This window comes from Dreissena polymorpha, chromosome 15 (assembly GCF_020536995.1).
Source record: "Dreissena polymorpha isolate Duluth1 chromosome 15, UMN_Dpol_1.0, whole genome shotgun sequence".
NCBI lineage: Eukaryota > Metazoa > Mollusca > Bivalvia > Myida > Dreissenidae > Dreissena > Dreissena polymorpha.
This window is the reverse complement of record NC_068369.1, coordinates 64,382,009-64,399,528: the sequence shown is the minus strand read 5'-3', so window position 1 is coordinate 64,399,528 and position 17,520 is coordinate 64,382,009. Positions and strand designations below refer to the sequence as shown.

The following is a 17,520-nucleotide window of genomic DNA, read 5'->3' as shown; positions in this document are numbered from 1 at the left end:
AACTTTATGGGAAGCTTCACTACCAAGTGGAGATGTGCATATTATCCGCGGGTTCTGGTCAGATGATTTTTAGCTCATCTATTTTTTGAAAAAAAAAATGGGCTATTGTCATCACCTTGGCGTCGGTGTCCGGTTAAGTTTTGCGTTTAGGTACACATTTCTCATAAAGTATCAATGCTATTGCATTCAAACTTGGTACACTTACTTACTATCATGAGGGGACTGGGCAGGCAACGTAAGATCATTCTGGCTTGCATTTTGACAGAATTATGTGTTTTTATACTTAGAAAATTGAAAATTTTGGTAAAGTTGTGTGTTTAGGTCCATTTTATTCCTTAAGTATCAAAGCTATTGCTTTCATACTTGCAACACTTACTAACTATCTTAAGGGGACTGTGCAGGCAAAGTTATGTAACTCTGACTGGCATTTTGACAGAATTATGTGCCCTTTTTATACTTAGAAAATTGAAAATTTGGTTAAGTTTTGTGTTTAGGTCCACTTTTTTCCTAAAGTATCAAAGCCATTGCTTTCGTACTTGCAACACTTACTAACTATTGTAAGGGGACTGTGCAGGCAAAGTTATGTAACTCTGACTGGCATTTTGACAGAATTATGTGCCCTTTTTATACTTAGAAAATTGAAAATTTGGTTAAGTTTTGTGTTTAGGTCCACTTTTTTCCTAAACATTTGGTCAATATATACCTGCCTTGGAGGGTTACATTTGTACTTGTTTTTTATAACATGACATATATGTAAACAGAAAAAACCCGATGCAACCGCTAGTTAAGGGATATCTGTATTGTTCGTATTATGGTATCTTTCAGGTTTTGAAGAATTGTGTACAATATGTCATAATGTGCTGTAATATTGCTACTTGGTTGTCCTGAAAAATCTGTTTTGAACGAACATAATCTTCAGCAATTTATTTAGATTTATAACCTACTCAAATAATTATTACACATCATATACATATTATAACAAACATATAGACAATATACAGTTGTGCCACAGTTAAACTGAGTTTTAATACATTATCATTTTGTCCATAAAATGTGGCTCTGAAAGATACCAATAGATGTGAATAAATAATTTGTTTTAGTGCATCAAAATTCAAATTAGGAGCAAACAAGAGGCCATGTTTTTTACCTAAGGACAACAGATCTGTTATGCTAGTCAGATAGATATGCAAGTGTCAAGAGTTTGCTGGATGCGTAGTTGGATTAATTTAGGCAGCAGATGTCAGTTTGTCCATTTCCATGGGGCATTTGTGATGATAATACATACAACATTGATGAGCATGCCACTGCAAATGTAAAGTAGATATTCTATTCAGCACTCAATATGGTTGAAAGCTTAAGTAACAGATTCATTATTATCCCTTTTCAAAAGGGGTTCGCATATAAAAATGATGTGCATGTGTGCTTCCGTCTTTCTGTACGCAAATTCTACATTTAACACAAGATTTTCTCAAAACTTTTACAGCAGAATTATCTGCAAGTGCTACACCTCATATTGTCAAGGTTAAATAATAGTCTTGTTTTTAAGGAGTTTTAAAATTACATCTAAAAGTTTCTATGCACAACTCCTGCATTATATGTGCAAATTTTACCAAACTTTTACACCTGCAAGTGCTAAAGCGCATAGTGTCAAGGTATCATGATTGAGTTATTTTTCAAAGGAGTGATTGCTCTTTGTTTAACCCTTTCAGTGCGGGAACCGAATTTTGAAGGCCTTTGCAAACAGTTTGGATCCAGATGAGACGCCACAGAACGTGGCGTCTCATCAGGATCCAAACTGTTTGCTATTCTGATAGTATTCTTTGAAAAAAATCGAAGAAAATGCTAATTTTAGAAATTCAGCAGATGACATTTTAGCAGAAGACAAATTTCCCAGCATGCAAAGGGTTAAAACTACATATTAAAGCCTCTGTGCACAAAACCTCTTATGCTTGCCATTTGTGTAAAACTTTTAAATAATAATTATCTCCATGTGGTACAGGGCATATAATCAAGGGCTAAAGATTTTGTTATATTTAAGAAGTCCTTTGTTTTAAATAAAATATTGCCATAGTTTGTTTTAATTTTTATCCCCAGCTAAAGGCGGAGGAATATAGAATTGGCGTTGTACGTCCATCGGTCACAAAATTAAGGGTTTTATCTCAGAAACTATATAAGATATCAACATGAATTGGCAGGGAATATCAATTCAACAAATTTGCTTGTTTTTCTGAAAAATGCAATCCAAATTTCCAACAGTACCCTTTTGCAAACAATTGACCCATGAAAAGTAATACATGTACAATGTCTGTGACACCTTGTTATTTTCAGTTAAGGGTACGATGAAACACCCTATCGAATTCATTTGAAGTGTGTACCAAGCTATTGCAGCCAAATATAAATGAGCTGATTAAGTAACCCAACCAAACAATAAGGGTGGGGTCATATAGTTAGAGAATGTTTTATAGAGTGAACCAATCAATCTTGAAGTGTCCTTGTTACATATGCATATATTGCTATTGCCTGTTGGAAGCATCCTGGTCTTTATGCAAGGAAAACTATGATGGTTCATGAGTCCACCTTTTCATGAAAACTGCTGAGAAAACCTTATATATGACCTAAAAATTCTCATAGTCATACAATGAACCGTGACAATTGTATACCATTAGGCACTTGCATATAGTCTTTAATAACTTTTTTAATGTTGATTATGCATCAACAGGATTTGTACCGAGGTTAGATGGATATCAGTAGATCATCCTCACGCCAGGTATGCAGATACTTTGATAACAGATGGCACTTCGATACCAGATAAAAACAAAAGCCACGCGCGCAATTGAGTTCTTCAGCTTTTTTGCATTTATGTTCTGTTCATTTGCTTTTCAGATACGTAACATTGTTTGGTGGATAAATGGTATAGTACTTTGTATTGCCGAGCAAGAAAGTCGTGAAAAAAACAGTGGATTATAAAAAAAGAGATAAAATTTAGTCGATAATCGTCTTGAATTCGATGATCAGTACGTATTCAAACAAAATAAAAATACTTGGAAATAAATCAAGAACGTGCCAACTAATCGAAATAAAAGATCAATATGTTGATTAATGTTACAACATGTTAAAATTTAGTTGAAAACCGATTTGAGGAAATTCAAATGTTTTAAGTGTCAGATGCCAAATTTTCATGGACACTTCTTTCACTGATCATCTCTAAGACAATGGAAGTTCGATTCCAGATAACTCGACACTTTTTACCAGATATAACACACTCTATTTAGTGAATCAGAAATGCAGAATTCGCTGTCGAATACTGCTATAGTAAGCAGGCAATAAATAAAAATGTATGTACTTACGTAAATTAAAAACGAATTACCGAAACATGTTCTTATCCCTTTGGAATATGATAAGACAAGGGAAAGGAAAGTGTTAAGCTCAATATAAAGGGAGTTTTCCAATCTCTTTTAAATTGTGTGGCTATGCATTAGTATCGTCTTCATGATGCGATTCTAATGAGCACCAATGACAAAGGATTTTATGAGGTGTATTGGTCGCTTTAAGACCCCTTGCTCCACTCATATAGAGTCCTGCTTTAAATTCAATTGAACACAGTCGTGTTGATCCACATGATCCGTTGTATTTTCAATTCTCTTAATCTCAATTTACCACTTAAAAACAAGTTTATTATTTAGACAGTTATTTTCGGTCGTCACTTTAAATATATAACTTCAGAAATAAGCATTTGAATCTTATTCAAAATTTGCACGTATAATATTAATTATATTAATTAATAGTAATAAGATTTTTGAAAACGAACAATGCCATTGGTTATATTTTACATGTGTATGTAATTAGGCTATGTTATGCATGGATTCCTAATGTGTCAGGCTTGACAATGCAAATTGATTCATACTTCAAAATGTTTGGTAAGAATAGCCATAATATACATAAATGCATTTCAGGTAGAAGATAAAACTCGGTTATCAGAGTGCCCAATTTGTTTTAAGTCTCTGTTATCCAAAGTGCCCAATATAGGGAATCAAAGTATCCGCAACTTCATGAATACCACCTATTAAACCATGCTCTATTTTCGTTTATATTTCATTGAATACTATCAAAATTTCAGTATTTGAAGCACAGTGATTACTCTACATGCTGGAATATCAAACAATTTCTTGCAATATTTCTAAGTAGTTTTATTGTGTTGAAATATTTACTGTTCATCCAGTTTATGCTGTTTTCCGACCGAATTTTCTATTTTTGGGGGGAAAAATTTACCATTCTTCCGTGATGTTCTTTTTTGCAATAGAAAAGGTTACACCATTTATAAACTCGACCATGCGCCTTGTCTAAAAAACTAATCTTTATGATATAACTTTAAAAAAAACTGATGAACTTACCTCTCTCGCGTGGCTTTTGTTGGAATCTTGCATCGAAGAGCCATCTGTTATCAAAGTATCCGCATACCCAGCGTGATCCTGCACGTAAGGATAATGTTGATTAGGATGGTAAATGTACCAACATTTCAAAAGTAGGGGTGCCATTTTGAACACCAGTTAATATTTTTCTCACCCCACACCAGTTAATTGCGTACATTCTATTTCCTGCATTGGGCCTTTTTTAATGTCGTGGCACAGTGTTTAACTGGCATGATTAATTTTATTCACTTTCTTGGTGTAATAGGAAGGCATAGACAGTTACCTGACACATCATGGAACACTATTTATATGACCAGATGGACATAGTAGAGACACATTGCTTTTGTGGTACTTGCCTTAGAGACGTGTCAGATATGTAGTTTTTGCAGTGTTTGTATGTGCACTTTTCACCTATGCGACCAGGTTCATTATTGTTCCCGGAGTGTGAGTTTTGTTGTTGGTCACCACACTGGATCCGGATATGTGGGGTTTCCTGCTGGTACTCAGCTAAAAGAACAACCCATAATGAACATCTTTCAGAGCAACTAATATGCTGGAAATTGCAAAGATATTTCAAATTTGTCCCAACTTTCGCCAGTCTAGAAAGTTAATTATGTAGGAGTGCTGGGTCACACTCTGGGTTCATACATAACGCAGCCTCAGGGGCAGAAGGAGCTCATGAATTTCTAAATACATGCACACACGGACGGATAGGGTAGTGTGAGCATCATAAAATTAGTGTACAGACTGGTTTTACGCACATATGCGCATAGAAGGAACCTTCCAGAACTGGTTTCAAGATGAATTTCGACTTCTGCACCATCTTACTATTTTGCTGCACACCAGTTATTCTCAATTAAATAAGTTTTTTTCAGTGTCATACATCGTCCAAGACGCTTTTCAACATATCTTTCTTTGCTTGAAGGATTATTTTGCAAACAAGATCGATTGTAACCAGCATCACCAAAAGTGTTACCAGGAATACAAAAAATTAAGGGTGTGCATTTAGCTGAAATAATTCGCGTTCAGAATAAATCTGAACGAGAGTCAGCCAAAGCAAAAATCAAAAAAAGACAATGGCAGCAATTAATATTGACTAGGTAGGCATTAAAAAAAATTGTAGGCCGAGTTAGTAGAAACAAGCTAATGTGATTCTACTGAGTTCAGGCCGGGGATTGAACCCACTACCTCCAGAGTGGTAGTCAGACACTTTAAACACGTCGCTAGCCCAACAGCAAGGCTGTTGGAAGTGACCTTATTTCACTACACTCCTCCCCCTTTTAATGTTTCAAGGCCCAGACACGCCCGCTACAGCATGTCTTGCATCCGCATGGCCTTCCCAGAAACCATTAACAGCTCAGACCCATTCCCGCATTCACAGTTCTTTTTTTGCCTCGTCGTCATTAATGTGCTTCTATTGAGATCAGGCCGGGGATTGAACCCACGACCTCCAGAGTGGTAATCAGACACTTAAACCACGTCGCTAAAGAGCTAGCCTAACAACAAAGCTGTTGGAAGTGACCTTATTTCACTACAAAGCAATTAGGCCTTATCGTATGTGTTTGTGTATGCTCATAATTAATGCCGAGTTTGTATTAACACTTAATCAAGTCACTTCAGTTCATGCGCTTGTTGAATTATTACTACGTATGTTTTGGGTAATAAATGCGGTTTTCCATGGCTCTTCCTTGTTCGACGCAACGGAAGTTTTACGCATACGAAAACTTACTAGAAAGTAACCGCGATATTTTCAGAGTGATTTCCCCTCGTAACAAATTTTCCATGCAATTGTCAAAATCTTAAAGGTAAGAGTCTTTTGTTAAAACGTTGAAAACAATAATTAAAATACCTTTATCTTGATTTTTTTTTCGATTCGGTAACAATATGTTAATGAACATTGTAATATTATTAAAACGATATTTAAATTTTTCATTTATTTGCTAATTTAACGCTCTTCATTTACGAAATAATTTCCGTTCACCATGTTCACAATTTTAATCGATGTCATTGACTTGCAATTTTAATGGTCTGTTCTTACAAACATTGCAATTAATATAATACCTGTGTATGTTACACTGCCTTAGAAAACGAGAAGTACGGTAAAATATTTGCTCGCACAGTAAAGACTCTGGCTCTAGTTAAATGGGCATGGCCATTTGCAATTATTAAGCTGCTTCTTGTACTGGTTATAATAGATGGAATTCAGCTCTAAATTCCTGTTATACATCTCATTTTTAAGACTAAGGCAAGTGCAGTAGGTTTGTTTATAGTCTTTGTATTTGTTATATGTCTAGTCCTGATGCAATCATTTTTGTTTGATTGTCAAGCTAAGCTCTCAACAGCAAAGATATTTTTATGTATTGTCTTTTATAAATTTACCATGTATACATATTTTAATGTACTAAGACAGTATGTGTTTGCAATTTTCTGACCTTAAAAAATATATATAAGAAGACTACAGTTTTTGTTTTGTTTTATGCATTGAGTAATTTTGCAGTTGGGCAATTTTTGTTTCATTTGAGTAAATTTGCTTTTAGATTAAAAGCAACCTTATTGAACGATCTTATTAACCACAAGAGTTATAATTTTGATTTTTTTTCAAAATGGCTGCATGGTTCATTGAACAACAAACAATTCAATAGAAAATAATGTGTATTGGCTTGCAACAGAATTTTACTTTGGTGAAAAGGTTTTAATATATCATATTATTGCAAGAAGTGTTTTGATGGTTGCATTTGCAGATATACAGATGAACAGTACTATATATATATTGAATAATTTGTATAATTTTCTCATTTAAACGCATAGTAGCACAATACTTTTACAAGTCGGAGTGTAGTATCATGTTTTACCCTTTTTTTTCTCTTCAGAACAATGCCTAGAAGAAAGAAACAGAATCATGAAAACGGCAGTCAAAAAGTTCAGAGAGCCAACATTGAATGTGAGACATGTGGACAAACATTTCCCAGTATAAGAAAACTTAATGAACACATCAGTGATGTTCATAATGATGATTTCACTGAAGCCAACTCCTTCAAATGTACAGCTTGTAGTGAGTCTTTTAAATCTAAAAATGAACTTAGAAAACATAACGGTGTCCATCTCAAGAGGGAGACATGCAAGTGGTGCCACAAAGAGGTAGCATTTATTTACAGTCACAAGAGGAAGTGTAAAAATTATCTTCAATCGAATGAGGTCAATCATTGTCAGAAGTGTAATAGAGTTTTCAAATCACCAAATGCGCTGAAAACACATATAAAGAATTGCAGTACAAAATGTCTTGTTTGTGACAAGGTGTTTTCTACCACAGAAACACTTAAACGACATTTAGCCGTTCATGACCCAGACGGTGCAAAGTTTGAATGTAAACAATGTGACAAGAAATACTATGTCCGCTGGGAATTAGAGGACCACCTGCATACACATTTGCCAGAAGCTGAATGCCCTGACTGTCATACAATGGTTCCAGGTGGGTATCATCCAAAATCCTGTAAAGTCAGAAAAGAACAGCGGAAAAAGCTCAGCCACGCATGTCCAGAATGTGGCCTGGTAATCAAGGGCTCCAGGTATCATTTGCAGCGTCATGTTGAAAGCATACATGAAGGAGTGAAGCGACCAGGAAAAAATGAAGCGCATTATGAATGTTCCGAATGTAAAATGCAGTTTTATTACAAGAAAGATGCAAATGCCCACGTTGCATCTTGTGATGCAAAGACTGAGCTTGGAGAAAGCATGGATGAGATGGATGAAGTAGAGGAAATGATGGATGATACTGTAGAACATGCTGAACTCTCTGATATTATAAAAGGTGGTCAAAGAGACAGTTCAAAAAAAGGTGAAACAAAGCAAATTGAAATTGTCATTTATGGCAATGCAAACACAGGATCTGTTGTTCAGAACATCAAGAATGAATGCAAGGATCCAGTCATTATTTGGCCTGAAGACATAGATACACAGAATATGAAATACCATAATGATGCCCCAACAAGTAAAGAAACTGTTGTTAAAGAAGAAAACAGCCAGAACAACAATGACTTAACATTTAAAACTGATGACATGATGAGTGAGCAAGAACATCTTTTAAAGGATGATGGAAGTTTAGAGCTGAATACTGGTGCAACAAATGACATTTTACACATGGATGGAGATGAGAGCACAATGATAATTAGATATAATGAACCATCCGAAGAAAAAATCAGTTTGAAGAATTTGATGTGGATGAAATGAAGAGCTTGTTGACACATTGGATGATTCTGTAGCATTGATGTAAAATAATAGTCAAACAATCTATTAAAATTCAAGATTTGATTAAGCATTGACATACATGTTATACTGAAATAAATTTGCTAAACACCCATAGAGAACAAATTGGTTTAGAGAGTCTACTTCTAGCAGAGTTAATAATTCCTGTGTAGAATAACACTATTAAGCGTTTTGTGTTGTATGTAAATAAAAATAGGCAACAGGCAAAATGACATGTAAATAATAGAAGTAATATATAATATTTTTGCTGGATTTTGAGATGAACAATATTTGTGCATACATTTAAGAATAGTAGATGTTCAGATGACTTTAATATTAAACTTTATCTTGTATATCCAGTGTGTTTTTCACCATTTGGAAATGGGGCTTTGGATTCTGAAAAATTGGCGTCATTTTGACTAAAATGAGGATCTTAAGTTATTTTTGTTTGCTTTCAAATACTATGATACCTGTATTTAGAATGAAAGTGTTTTAACGTGTTATAAGGTTCATTATATTTGGTAAGGTTCAAGTATAAGTATCTCCACTGCGTGTATAACTTTAAGTATTTAATTCTGCATATTTACATACTATATATTTTTTGGTGATGGAAGAAGAAGGTCTGTCAATCAATGTTTACAGCAGGCAGCAGAGTTGCTCCTCTTTCCCTCACCAGACCCTCTAGTGATAGATCTGGTTTATGTTCTGTAAGTTACATGTTTAAAAGATTGTGCTCATGAGTGAACTGAAGCCACAGAAAAATGCAGCATAATATTACATTTTATCTTGTATCATGTATGTTCATATGTACCGCTATGGCTTGGAACTTTTAGAAAGGAATGACCAGTGCCAGTATTTACGTACTAGTTTTTAGACTTCAGTCTAAAAATACAGAATATTCTCAGGCTTTTTCTGCTCCATTTTGGGAATACACCACACTGGAATTATGGGAATTTCGCGTCGTGAAAACCCCCATTTTGGGAAAAAAATTATTCGCAAAATTGGCTCAATTGGGAAAAATTATCGCATGTAAATAGTGTTTCTTATATTTCAAAGAAGCCGTTAACTAGTAAATAACGACTATTTTGATAACTTATTATTAAAATTTTACAAAGTATTATGAACATGTGAGATAAGTGCAGGTTTTTTTGGAAAAAGGCCTGGCCTTTTTTGAGGTGAAAAAAATTGTGCGAAGCGCCGGATTGTGAGTAAATTTAGGAAAGTCTTAAATAATCATTAACATATTTTACAGTTTTTTAAACAAATTCAAGGCAACAGATAATTTAATTATGCAACACTTTCTATTTTCTACACCGGATCAGGTTAACTTATATATTTTACGGTAAAAAAAATTTTATTTTTTTTTGAATTAGGAATTTTTTTTTCAATTGGGAAAAAAACAAACAGATTTGCATAGGGCGGAAAAAGCCTGATTCTTAAAACTTGAATATACTGAAACTACTTGAAGTCAAGTCAAGTGAGGCAGTTAGCACCTTTAATTGTATGATTATTTGTTTAAAAAACTATGTTACTGATATAAGCACCATTTTAAGCCAGCCTCTAAGACTATTTTTATCTCTTCCCCCCCCCCCCCCCCCCCCCCCCCCCGCCATAGGTAGAGGGACATTGTTTTGGCGTGGTCTGTCCGTACTTCCGTCTGTCCATCCAACACTGTCCGTAGACATATCTTGGAAGTGCTTTGGCGGATTTCATTGAAACTTGGTATGAGTATATATATGGATAAGAGGATGATGCACCCCAAATGGCATTGTACACCATCTATTAATAACAGAGTTATGGCCCTTTGTATCTTGTAAAAATGCTTTTTTGTGTCCAGAGCCATATTTTGGAAGTGCTTTGACAGATTTCATTGAAACTTGGTATGAGTATATATATGGATAAGAGGATGATGCATGTTGGGATTGTCCATCCGTCCAGAAAACTTTTGTGTCCAGAAGTATATTGGCTGGGGATGTCAATTCAATGAATTTGCTTGTTATTCTTAAGTCAAAGTCTTAAGTCTAAAAATTGGTTAGTATATACTGGCCTAGATATATTAGTGCAAGATTAAGTAAGAGCTTACGACAGAAAACAGGCAAAAGGTCAATTTTGTTGAGCCTACTTGCAGTATAATTGATGAAACTGTCACAGTTGTTAAATGTAATTAACTATGTGTATGTGTTAATATCTGCTTCCGCTAATTTCAATATTCATAATGCAATTTCCAACTAACTTGTCGCAAATGTTCATATGTCAACATTGTTTTAATCTTAGTGGTCAAATTTCAAATTTGGACATAAAAAGTTAAACTGCCCTTTTCCAGCATGTAAATAATTATCATTCATTATTCAATTAAAATAACTTGCATACATGTTCTCATGATAAAAAGGGCATGTAAGATCACCTGTGTCCCTAGCTCAGTTTTCAAAGGTAAAATTTCATTGGTCAAATATTAAGTTTGGTCAAAATACAGCTGGTCTAGATATCGTCATTAACTTGATTCGAATGTTCACCATGTGTAGATAACACAGTTTTGGCCCCGTGTCCTTTACTCAAAGGTACATTTGTACATTGGTCACATACCCTAATTTGGGTGAAACAAATACAAAGTTATTGTTATTTTGATTACCGCAGGATTGTGTGCTTGATGCTATAATCATTATTCCGTCACAAAGTGGGAAGTTTAAAGCATGTGACTTGTTAATCCATACATATTCATGTCCTAAAACTTTTGTTTTAAACTCCTCTTTAAATACTGACTGGATTTCCCTCAAATGTTCACAGCCGATCGCCTTTAATTTGTAAATGATCTTAAAGAAACTTCTGCAACCTGTTTTGTCAGAATTATGGCTTCTTTTCTGTGTTTTTTTTCCACTAAAGAATATTATTCCAGTCCTCTTTCTGTGTTTGCAACTACATGTACTCTGTAAGGTCTTGACAGATTGTGCCCAACCTTTCATAGGTGAATGACTTTTATGTGCAGATGATCATTAGGAAGGAATTTACATCGCGACAAATTTTGTGACATTTTTATATTACATGTGTGCATAAAACCTCTGATGAACTGCCTATTTGATTAAACACAAACCTTCCCCGTCATGTAGAGGTAAAGTAATGATTCTGGCTGCAACTTGTTTGTCACCATTGTTGGCAGTATACTGCCCCTTTGCCATTGTTTTTTAACATATATATATATTATCTCTGTATATACTTAAAACATAATATAAACTCCTGTTTACCGAGAACTGCTTTGCAAATTTTGATCAATTATATTATACTTTCTCATTGAACTTTAATGTGAAGGTGGTGACCACAGCAAAGCAAAAAAATAAGCTGCATTAAATTATTGCAGAATTATTGCACTGCATAATTTTAGACTATATGATTTAAGTTTTTGTAAAGAAATTAATTGTTTATTTGACTTTTTTCTGTTTTTGTCCCCTACCAGTGAAACCGGAGGGGACTTATGGGTTGCGCTCTGTCTGTTTGTTTGCCACACTTTTCAGGATCCTGCGATAACTTTAAAAGTTCTTCATATTTCTCATGATACTTGAAAACACTGACAGATGGCAATATGGAGATTATGCACGTCCTTTCATTTTGTTCTTATGTCAAAATTTCTGGTTGCTATGGCAACAAAAAGACTAGAGATGTTGCTGAAAATTGTGGAGTTTCACTATGGCAACAAATAGACTAGAATATTGCTGAAAATGGTGGATCCTGCAATAACTTTAGAAGTTCTTCATTTTTTCATGAAACTTCAAACATGGACAGATGGCAACATGGAGATTATGCACGACATTTCATTTTGTTCCTACGTACAAGAATTCTGGTTGCTATGTCAACAAATAGACTAGAAATATTGCTGAAAATTGTGGATTTTCACAGGTAGGGGACATCATTGCTTGGCAAATCTTGTTGGATTTGTGTTGGTCCAAATTTGTAGTGGGGGCATCAGTGCCTGTGACACATTTAGTTTTTATTTGTGATTTACCGTTATAAAATTTGACTGGAATATTTTAATCATTTATTGAATGCCATATGTATTTTAGCAGCTGTTGGTTATAGGTTCGTTTATGGCCAATAATTGTCGATCTAATTGTTTTAAAAAATGTAAGCTTGAAATGATCCTCATTTTGATAAACTTATTGATAAAACTATAAAAAATAATTATGTTAATGCTTTGGTTTCATATAACTAAAAGTTTGAATTATTAGTTTCTGTTGCTTCAATTATAATGAATGTTCGTGTGAAAGAATTCCATGTTGTTGACAATAAATAAAAGAACATGACTGTGTCTATTGTGATTTCTAATAGTAAAGATATTGGTTGTGAAGTATCCTGCTAAAGAAGGTTTTATTCAAGCTCAGTTGTCACATGTGAAAACTATAATTCAGACAGTGTACGTGGCAACTTAACAGGATTGTGATATCCTTTAACTCCATGCAGGTTATTATGTTAATAGAGGATATTTGTTGGATTCGGTGGAATATCGATTTTAATTCACTAGTGATCATAGAAAATATTCCATCGAATTCAACAAATTTTCTGTTTACTTTATGCTTTTTATCCCCCCTTTCGAAGAAAAGGGGGTATATAGTTTTCGCACTGTCCGTCAGTCTGTCTGTCAGTCTGTCACACTTTTCGTGTCTGCTCTCTAATTCAAATAGTTTTCATCCAATCTTTACCAAACTTGGTCAGAAGTTGTATCTAGACAATATCAAGGTCAAGTTCGAATATGGGTCATGCCGGGTCAAAAACTAGGTCACGGGGTCACTTAGTGCATTTCAAGGATTTAACATGGTGTCTGCGCTCTAATTGAAGTAGTTTTCATCTGATCTTTACCAAACTTGGTCAGAAGTTGTGTCAAGACAATATCTAGGTCAAGTTCGAATATGGGTCATGCTGGGTCAAAAACCAAGTCATGGGGTCACTTAGTGCATTTCAAGGATTAAGCATGGTGTCCGCTCTCTAATTGAAGTAGTTTTCATCTGATCTTTACCAAACTTGGTCAGAAGTTGTATCAAGACAATATCTAGGTCAAGTTCGAATATGGGTCATGCCGGGTCAAAAACTAGGTAACGGGGTCACTTAGTGCATTTCAAGGATTTAGCATGGTGTCCGCTCTCTAATTGAAGTAGTTTTCCTCTGATCTTAACCAAATTTGAGCAGAAGTTGTATCAAGACAATATCTAGGTCAAGTTCGAATATGGGTAATGCCGGGTCAAAAACTAGGTCACAGGGTCCCTTAGTGCATTTCAAGGATTTAGCATGGTGTCCGCTCTATAGTTTATGTGGCTTTCTGATTTATTTTGGTAATCTAAGACATTTTTATTTCCCCGAAGGAGGGCATATAGTGATCAGACTGTCCGCCTGTCCGTCACACTTTGCATTTGAATTCGAAAAAATGCTCATAACTTCTAAGTCGCTTCAGATAGAAATTTCATATTCGGCATGCATGTGTATATTGACAAGGCCTTTCCATACGCACACAAAATTTGACCCCTGTGACATTGACATTGCACTTAGGGTCCGCGTTTAGGTTTCGAAATATGTGTTTAGGTTTCGAAAAAAAGCTCATAACTTCTACCAAGCGTTTATAGGGGGCATAAGTCGTCCTATGGTGACAGCTCTTGTTTCACCATTTATTTACATTGTAAGATAGTTTAACTAGAGAATTTCGCTGAAATAATGACCTAATTTCTTTTTTTTAATTACGTCATTTCACAGTAAAACAGTAAAAATTATCGATAATTTTCACTGTTTGAAACAGTGAATTATCAGTTTTATTTCACTGATATTTCAATATAAACCACCGGTAAGCATAAAATAACCTTTATTTCAAATCATATGTGCTGGAGTCAGTACTGGAGTGACAGTTTAGTGAGTTGGTCTGGTATGGTAGACACACAAAAAAACTGCGTCAAAATATAAAGCAGCACTAGAACTAGCCATGCCATATTTGTATTGTGGAAATAAAAACACTTCAGTCTGTTACACCAAATACTGTTTCTTGACACTGTTTACTAACCATAGCGACTATTGAACAGTTATCACTTCAGTTGTATAATGTTTTTACCAGGAACATGAACTGTTTTTGCGAAATGTGTTGCTAAGTTTACACTACAGTATAACTATTTTTTTAACTCTCTATGTACAATTAATGAAGAAGCACTTGTTGATTATTATTAAAATGCAGTTCATTCAATTAAAGCCCCCAACTCAAAAATAATATTATGCATTTTCCAAGACTATCAGTTTAATGGAAGTAAATTATGATAATTTGAGTGAAAACTCTTTACTAAGTACAAAATGCACGTAGTGTTGAATGTGAGCTTTTGTCATCAGTATACGTAAGTCATTGATGGTAAATATAAAACACAAAGCCACTCTAGAGGCCGCGGTTTCGGTTTACTACTGACAAAATTGGTCCGGATGAAATGTTTAAAACTGTATCCTTAATATGCTACCAGATAACAACGTAACAAGTAAAGAAGAATGAACATCAAACAAAACACCAAATCGTGCACTCTTACGAGAACGGTAGATTTATTTCAAGCTTGTACGTGTTTTTTCTTATTCATCACATAATAAGAAACAACATTATGTCAAAGATCGGACTAACACATTTATATGAACCTCGTTCTGGAAAAATGGGGCTTAATGCATGCGTGTAAATTTCGTCCAAAAAAAGCCTTACCAGGTATGAAGCTTTCCGCTTTTATAGATTCTGAGGCATGTGTGTAAATTTTGTCCAAAATAAGGCTTACCAGGAATGAAGCTTTCCCCGTTTAGAGATTCTGTTGTTGTTGTTTTGTGACACAAATCCAGTTATGGGAAAATGCAGATTGCATCGGCTTATTTTAGAGGACGTTACGCACATACATTAAGCCCAGTTTTCCCAAAACAAATCTCATATCAGCGAAATTATCAGGAATTTCTGGAACTTATTTTTATTGTGACAACACGCACATATTTTCGAAATAAAGACTGGTAACACATGGCACAGGTTCTATCTTAAATTATTTGTGTGGCATTGTCTCAATATACCTCTACGTCTGAAGCAAGGCTGTGATACATCGAATGTGTCAGGGATTTCTTTCTAAGGCTCGAATAGTTACTTATAATTGCAGTTCTTTGAATCCCTGTGCATACATGTCTGTAGAACCAACATTTAAACGGTACCTTGATATCTGTGTGTTTCCACGGCAAACACCAATATAAATGCTTTCGTTGCTTTGATGATGAATTCAGCAACTCAAATGCACTCAGTGCTCTTTATTCAATGTGTTCTCGATTACGGTAAGCACACTTTTGTGTTGATAGCATGTGTTGCATTTATTTCCATGCGTTGCATGGGAAAGCAAAAACCTGTATACTTGCCGTGTTTTTATTTCAGATTTTTTCTATGATACACCAACATACCTTGATTGCTTCCATACCTGTGTGTTCCAGGTGAAACCTGTGGTACGGTACGGGAAGCGGGGCAGAAAGCTGATCCGCACGCGGGAGGACGCCATTCTAGAAGGGATCACAACTTGCCGGGAGTGCGGCCTCGTTTTCACCAGCTCCCTAAAGCTTAAGGACCATCGCCATGCGGAGCATAATCCCCGGGGGTTTAGGTACCAGTGCATTCACTGCACGGAGAGCTTTCCCGTGGAAAAAGAGCTCATTCTTCATCGGAAGCACGTGCACAAACCTCCCAAGGCCCCATGCCAGTATTGCGGTAAAGTAGTCGCCGATATGAGAGATCACCAGAAAAACTGCAAGGTTTATCTTTTCGAACACGGGGTGAATCGATGTGAGAAATGTAAAAAGATATTTAAAGACGCAGAAGCGTTAGAACAACATGAAACGAAATGCTCCACGACTTGCCCAATCTGTAACAAAGAACTTGCATCGAAGGACACATTTAAGCGTCATTTAGCGACGCACGATCCGAATGGCGCAAAGTTTATGTGTCCGCACTGTGGCAAACGTCACTACCACAAATGGGAACTTAAAGACCATTTAAGAAGCAAGCACTTGCCATTAGCTCAGTGCAACGACTGCGGTGAAATGGTTCCCGGCGGCGCGCATCCGAAGAGATGCAAGGCGAAGGTTCAGCAAAATATCTGCCCTTACTGCGCCATTACCATTCGTGGAACGGGCTACCACTTGAAAAGACATATCCAGAAGGCTCATTTAGAGGACGATGATGACAAGAAAATGAATGGCGTGCCCAAGTACGAATGCTCGCGTTGCCAACAGAAATTCGTGTTGAAGTGGCATGCGAAACGTCACGTGCAGGCGTGTGACGCGGAACCACCGGCGGAAGCGCTCGTGCCCGGCCCAGACGATACGATCGAGGCAGACCAGGAAGAGAAGCAGCAGCTTCGTGAGCCGCGAGATGATGTCTCGCAACAAATCGTTCTAGATTATCAAATACAAAATTAATACATATCCACATGTATCTTACAAAATGAGTAACTAATGAAAACAATTGTTCATATTACCTCAAACAATCGTTCGCATTTTCTATATTTGTATTGCCTGCAACCCTGGCATATGAATAAAAAATGTAGCCTTTAAATGCTTGTCCAATAAATGTCATATTTCAAAGGAAAGGTGTCAAAACTCTCATTTATTCTATGTTCCAATTGCTTTATTTTAAATAAACACCAAGCTATTTGTCTGTTTCATTCTTAAATCCTTATTATGCTTGTCATTTACTTACGAAAATTTTAATTCCTGAATAATCGGCTGGCATTAAAACTCTGAGCAATATCATTTAATGTTCAGTGGTTGGATTTATATTGTTGGCTCGAATATGATAAGAATTTATATGACCTTAAAGTTAAAAAATAGCATTATAAAACTATGTACGTTG

General features: G+C 35.5%; 2 protein-coding genes across 2 annotated transcripts in view; both read left to right on the top strand.

Moving 5' to 3' along the window:
* LOC127859351 (zinc finger protein 394-like) overlaps positions 1–17,223 on the top strand; it is a 67,281-nt gene extending 50,058 nt beyond the window's left edge. The window contains exon 5 of the mRNA XM_052396701.1: positions 16,107–17,223. Coding sequence (XP_052252661.1) covers positions 16,107–17,087 — 981 coding nt within the window. The 3' untranslated portion in view covers positions 17,088–17,223. The remainder of the gene's footprint in view (positions 1–16,106) is intronic.
* On the top strand, positions 6,173–12,942 carry LOC127859353 (zinc finger protein 39-like). The gene is made up of 2 exons (XM_052396705.1): positions 6,173–6,214; positions 7,280–12,942. The coding sequence occupies exon 2, from the start codon at positions 7,284–7,286 to the stop codon at positions 8,634–8,636; it is 1,353 nt and encodes a 450-aa protein (XP_052252665.1). The 5' UTR covers positions 6,173–6,214; positions 7,280–7,283; the 3' UTR covers positions 8,637–12,942.
* Positions 17,224–17,520: the final 297 nt, after the last annotated feature.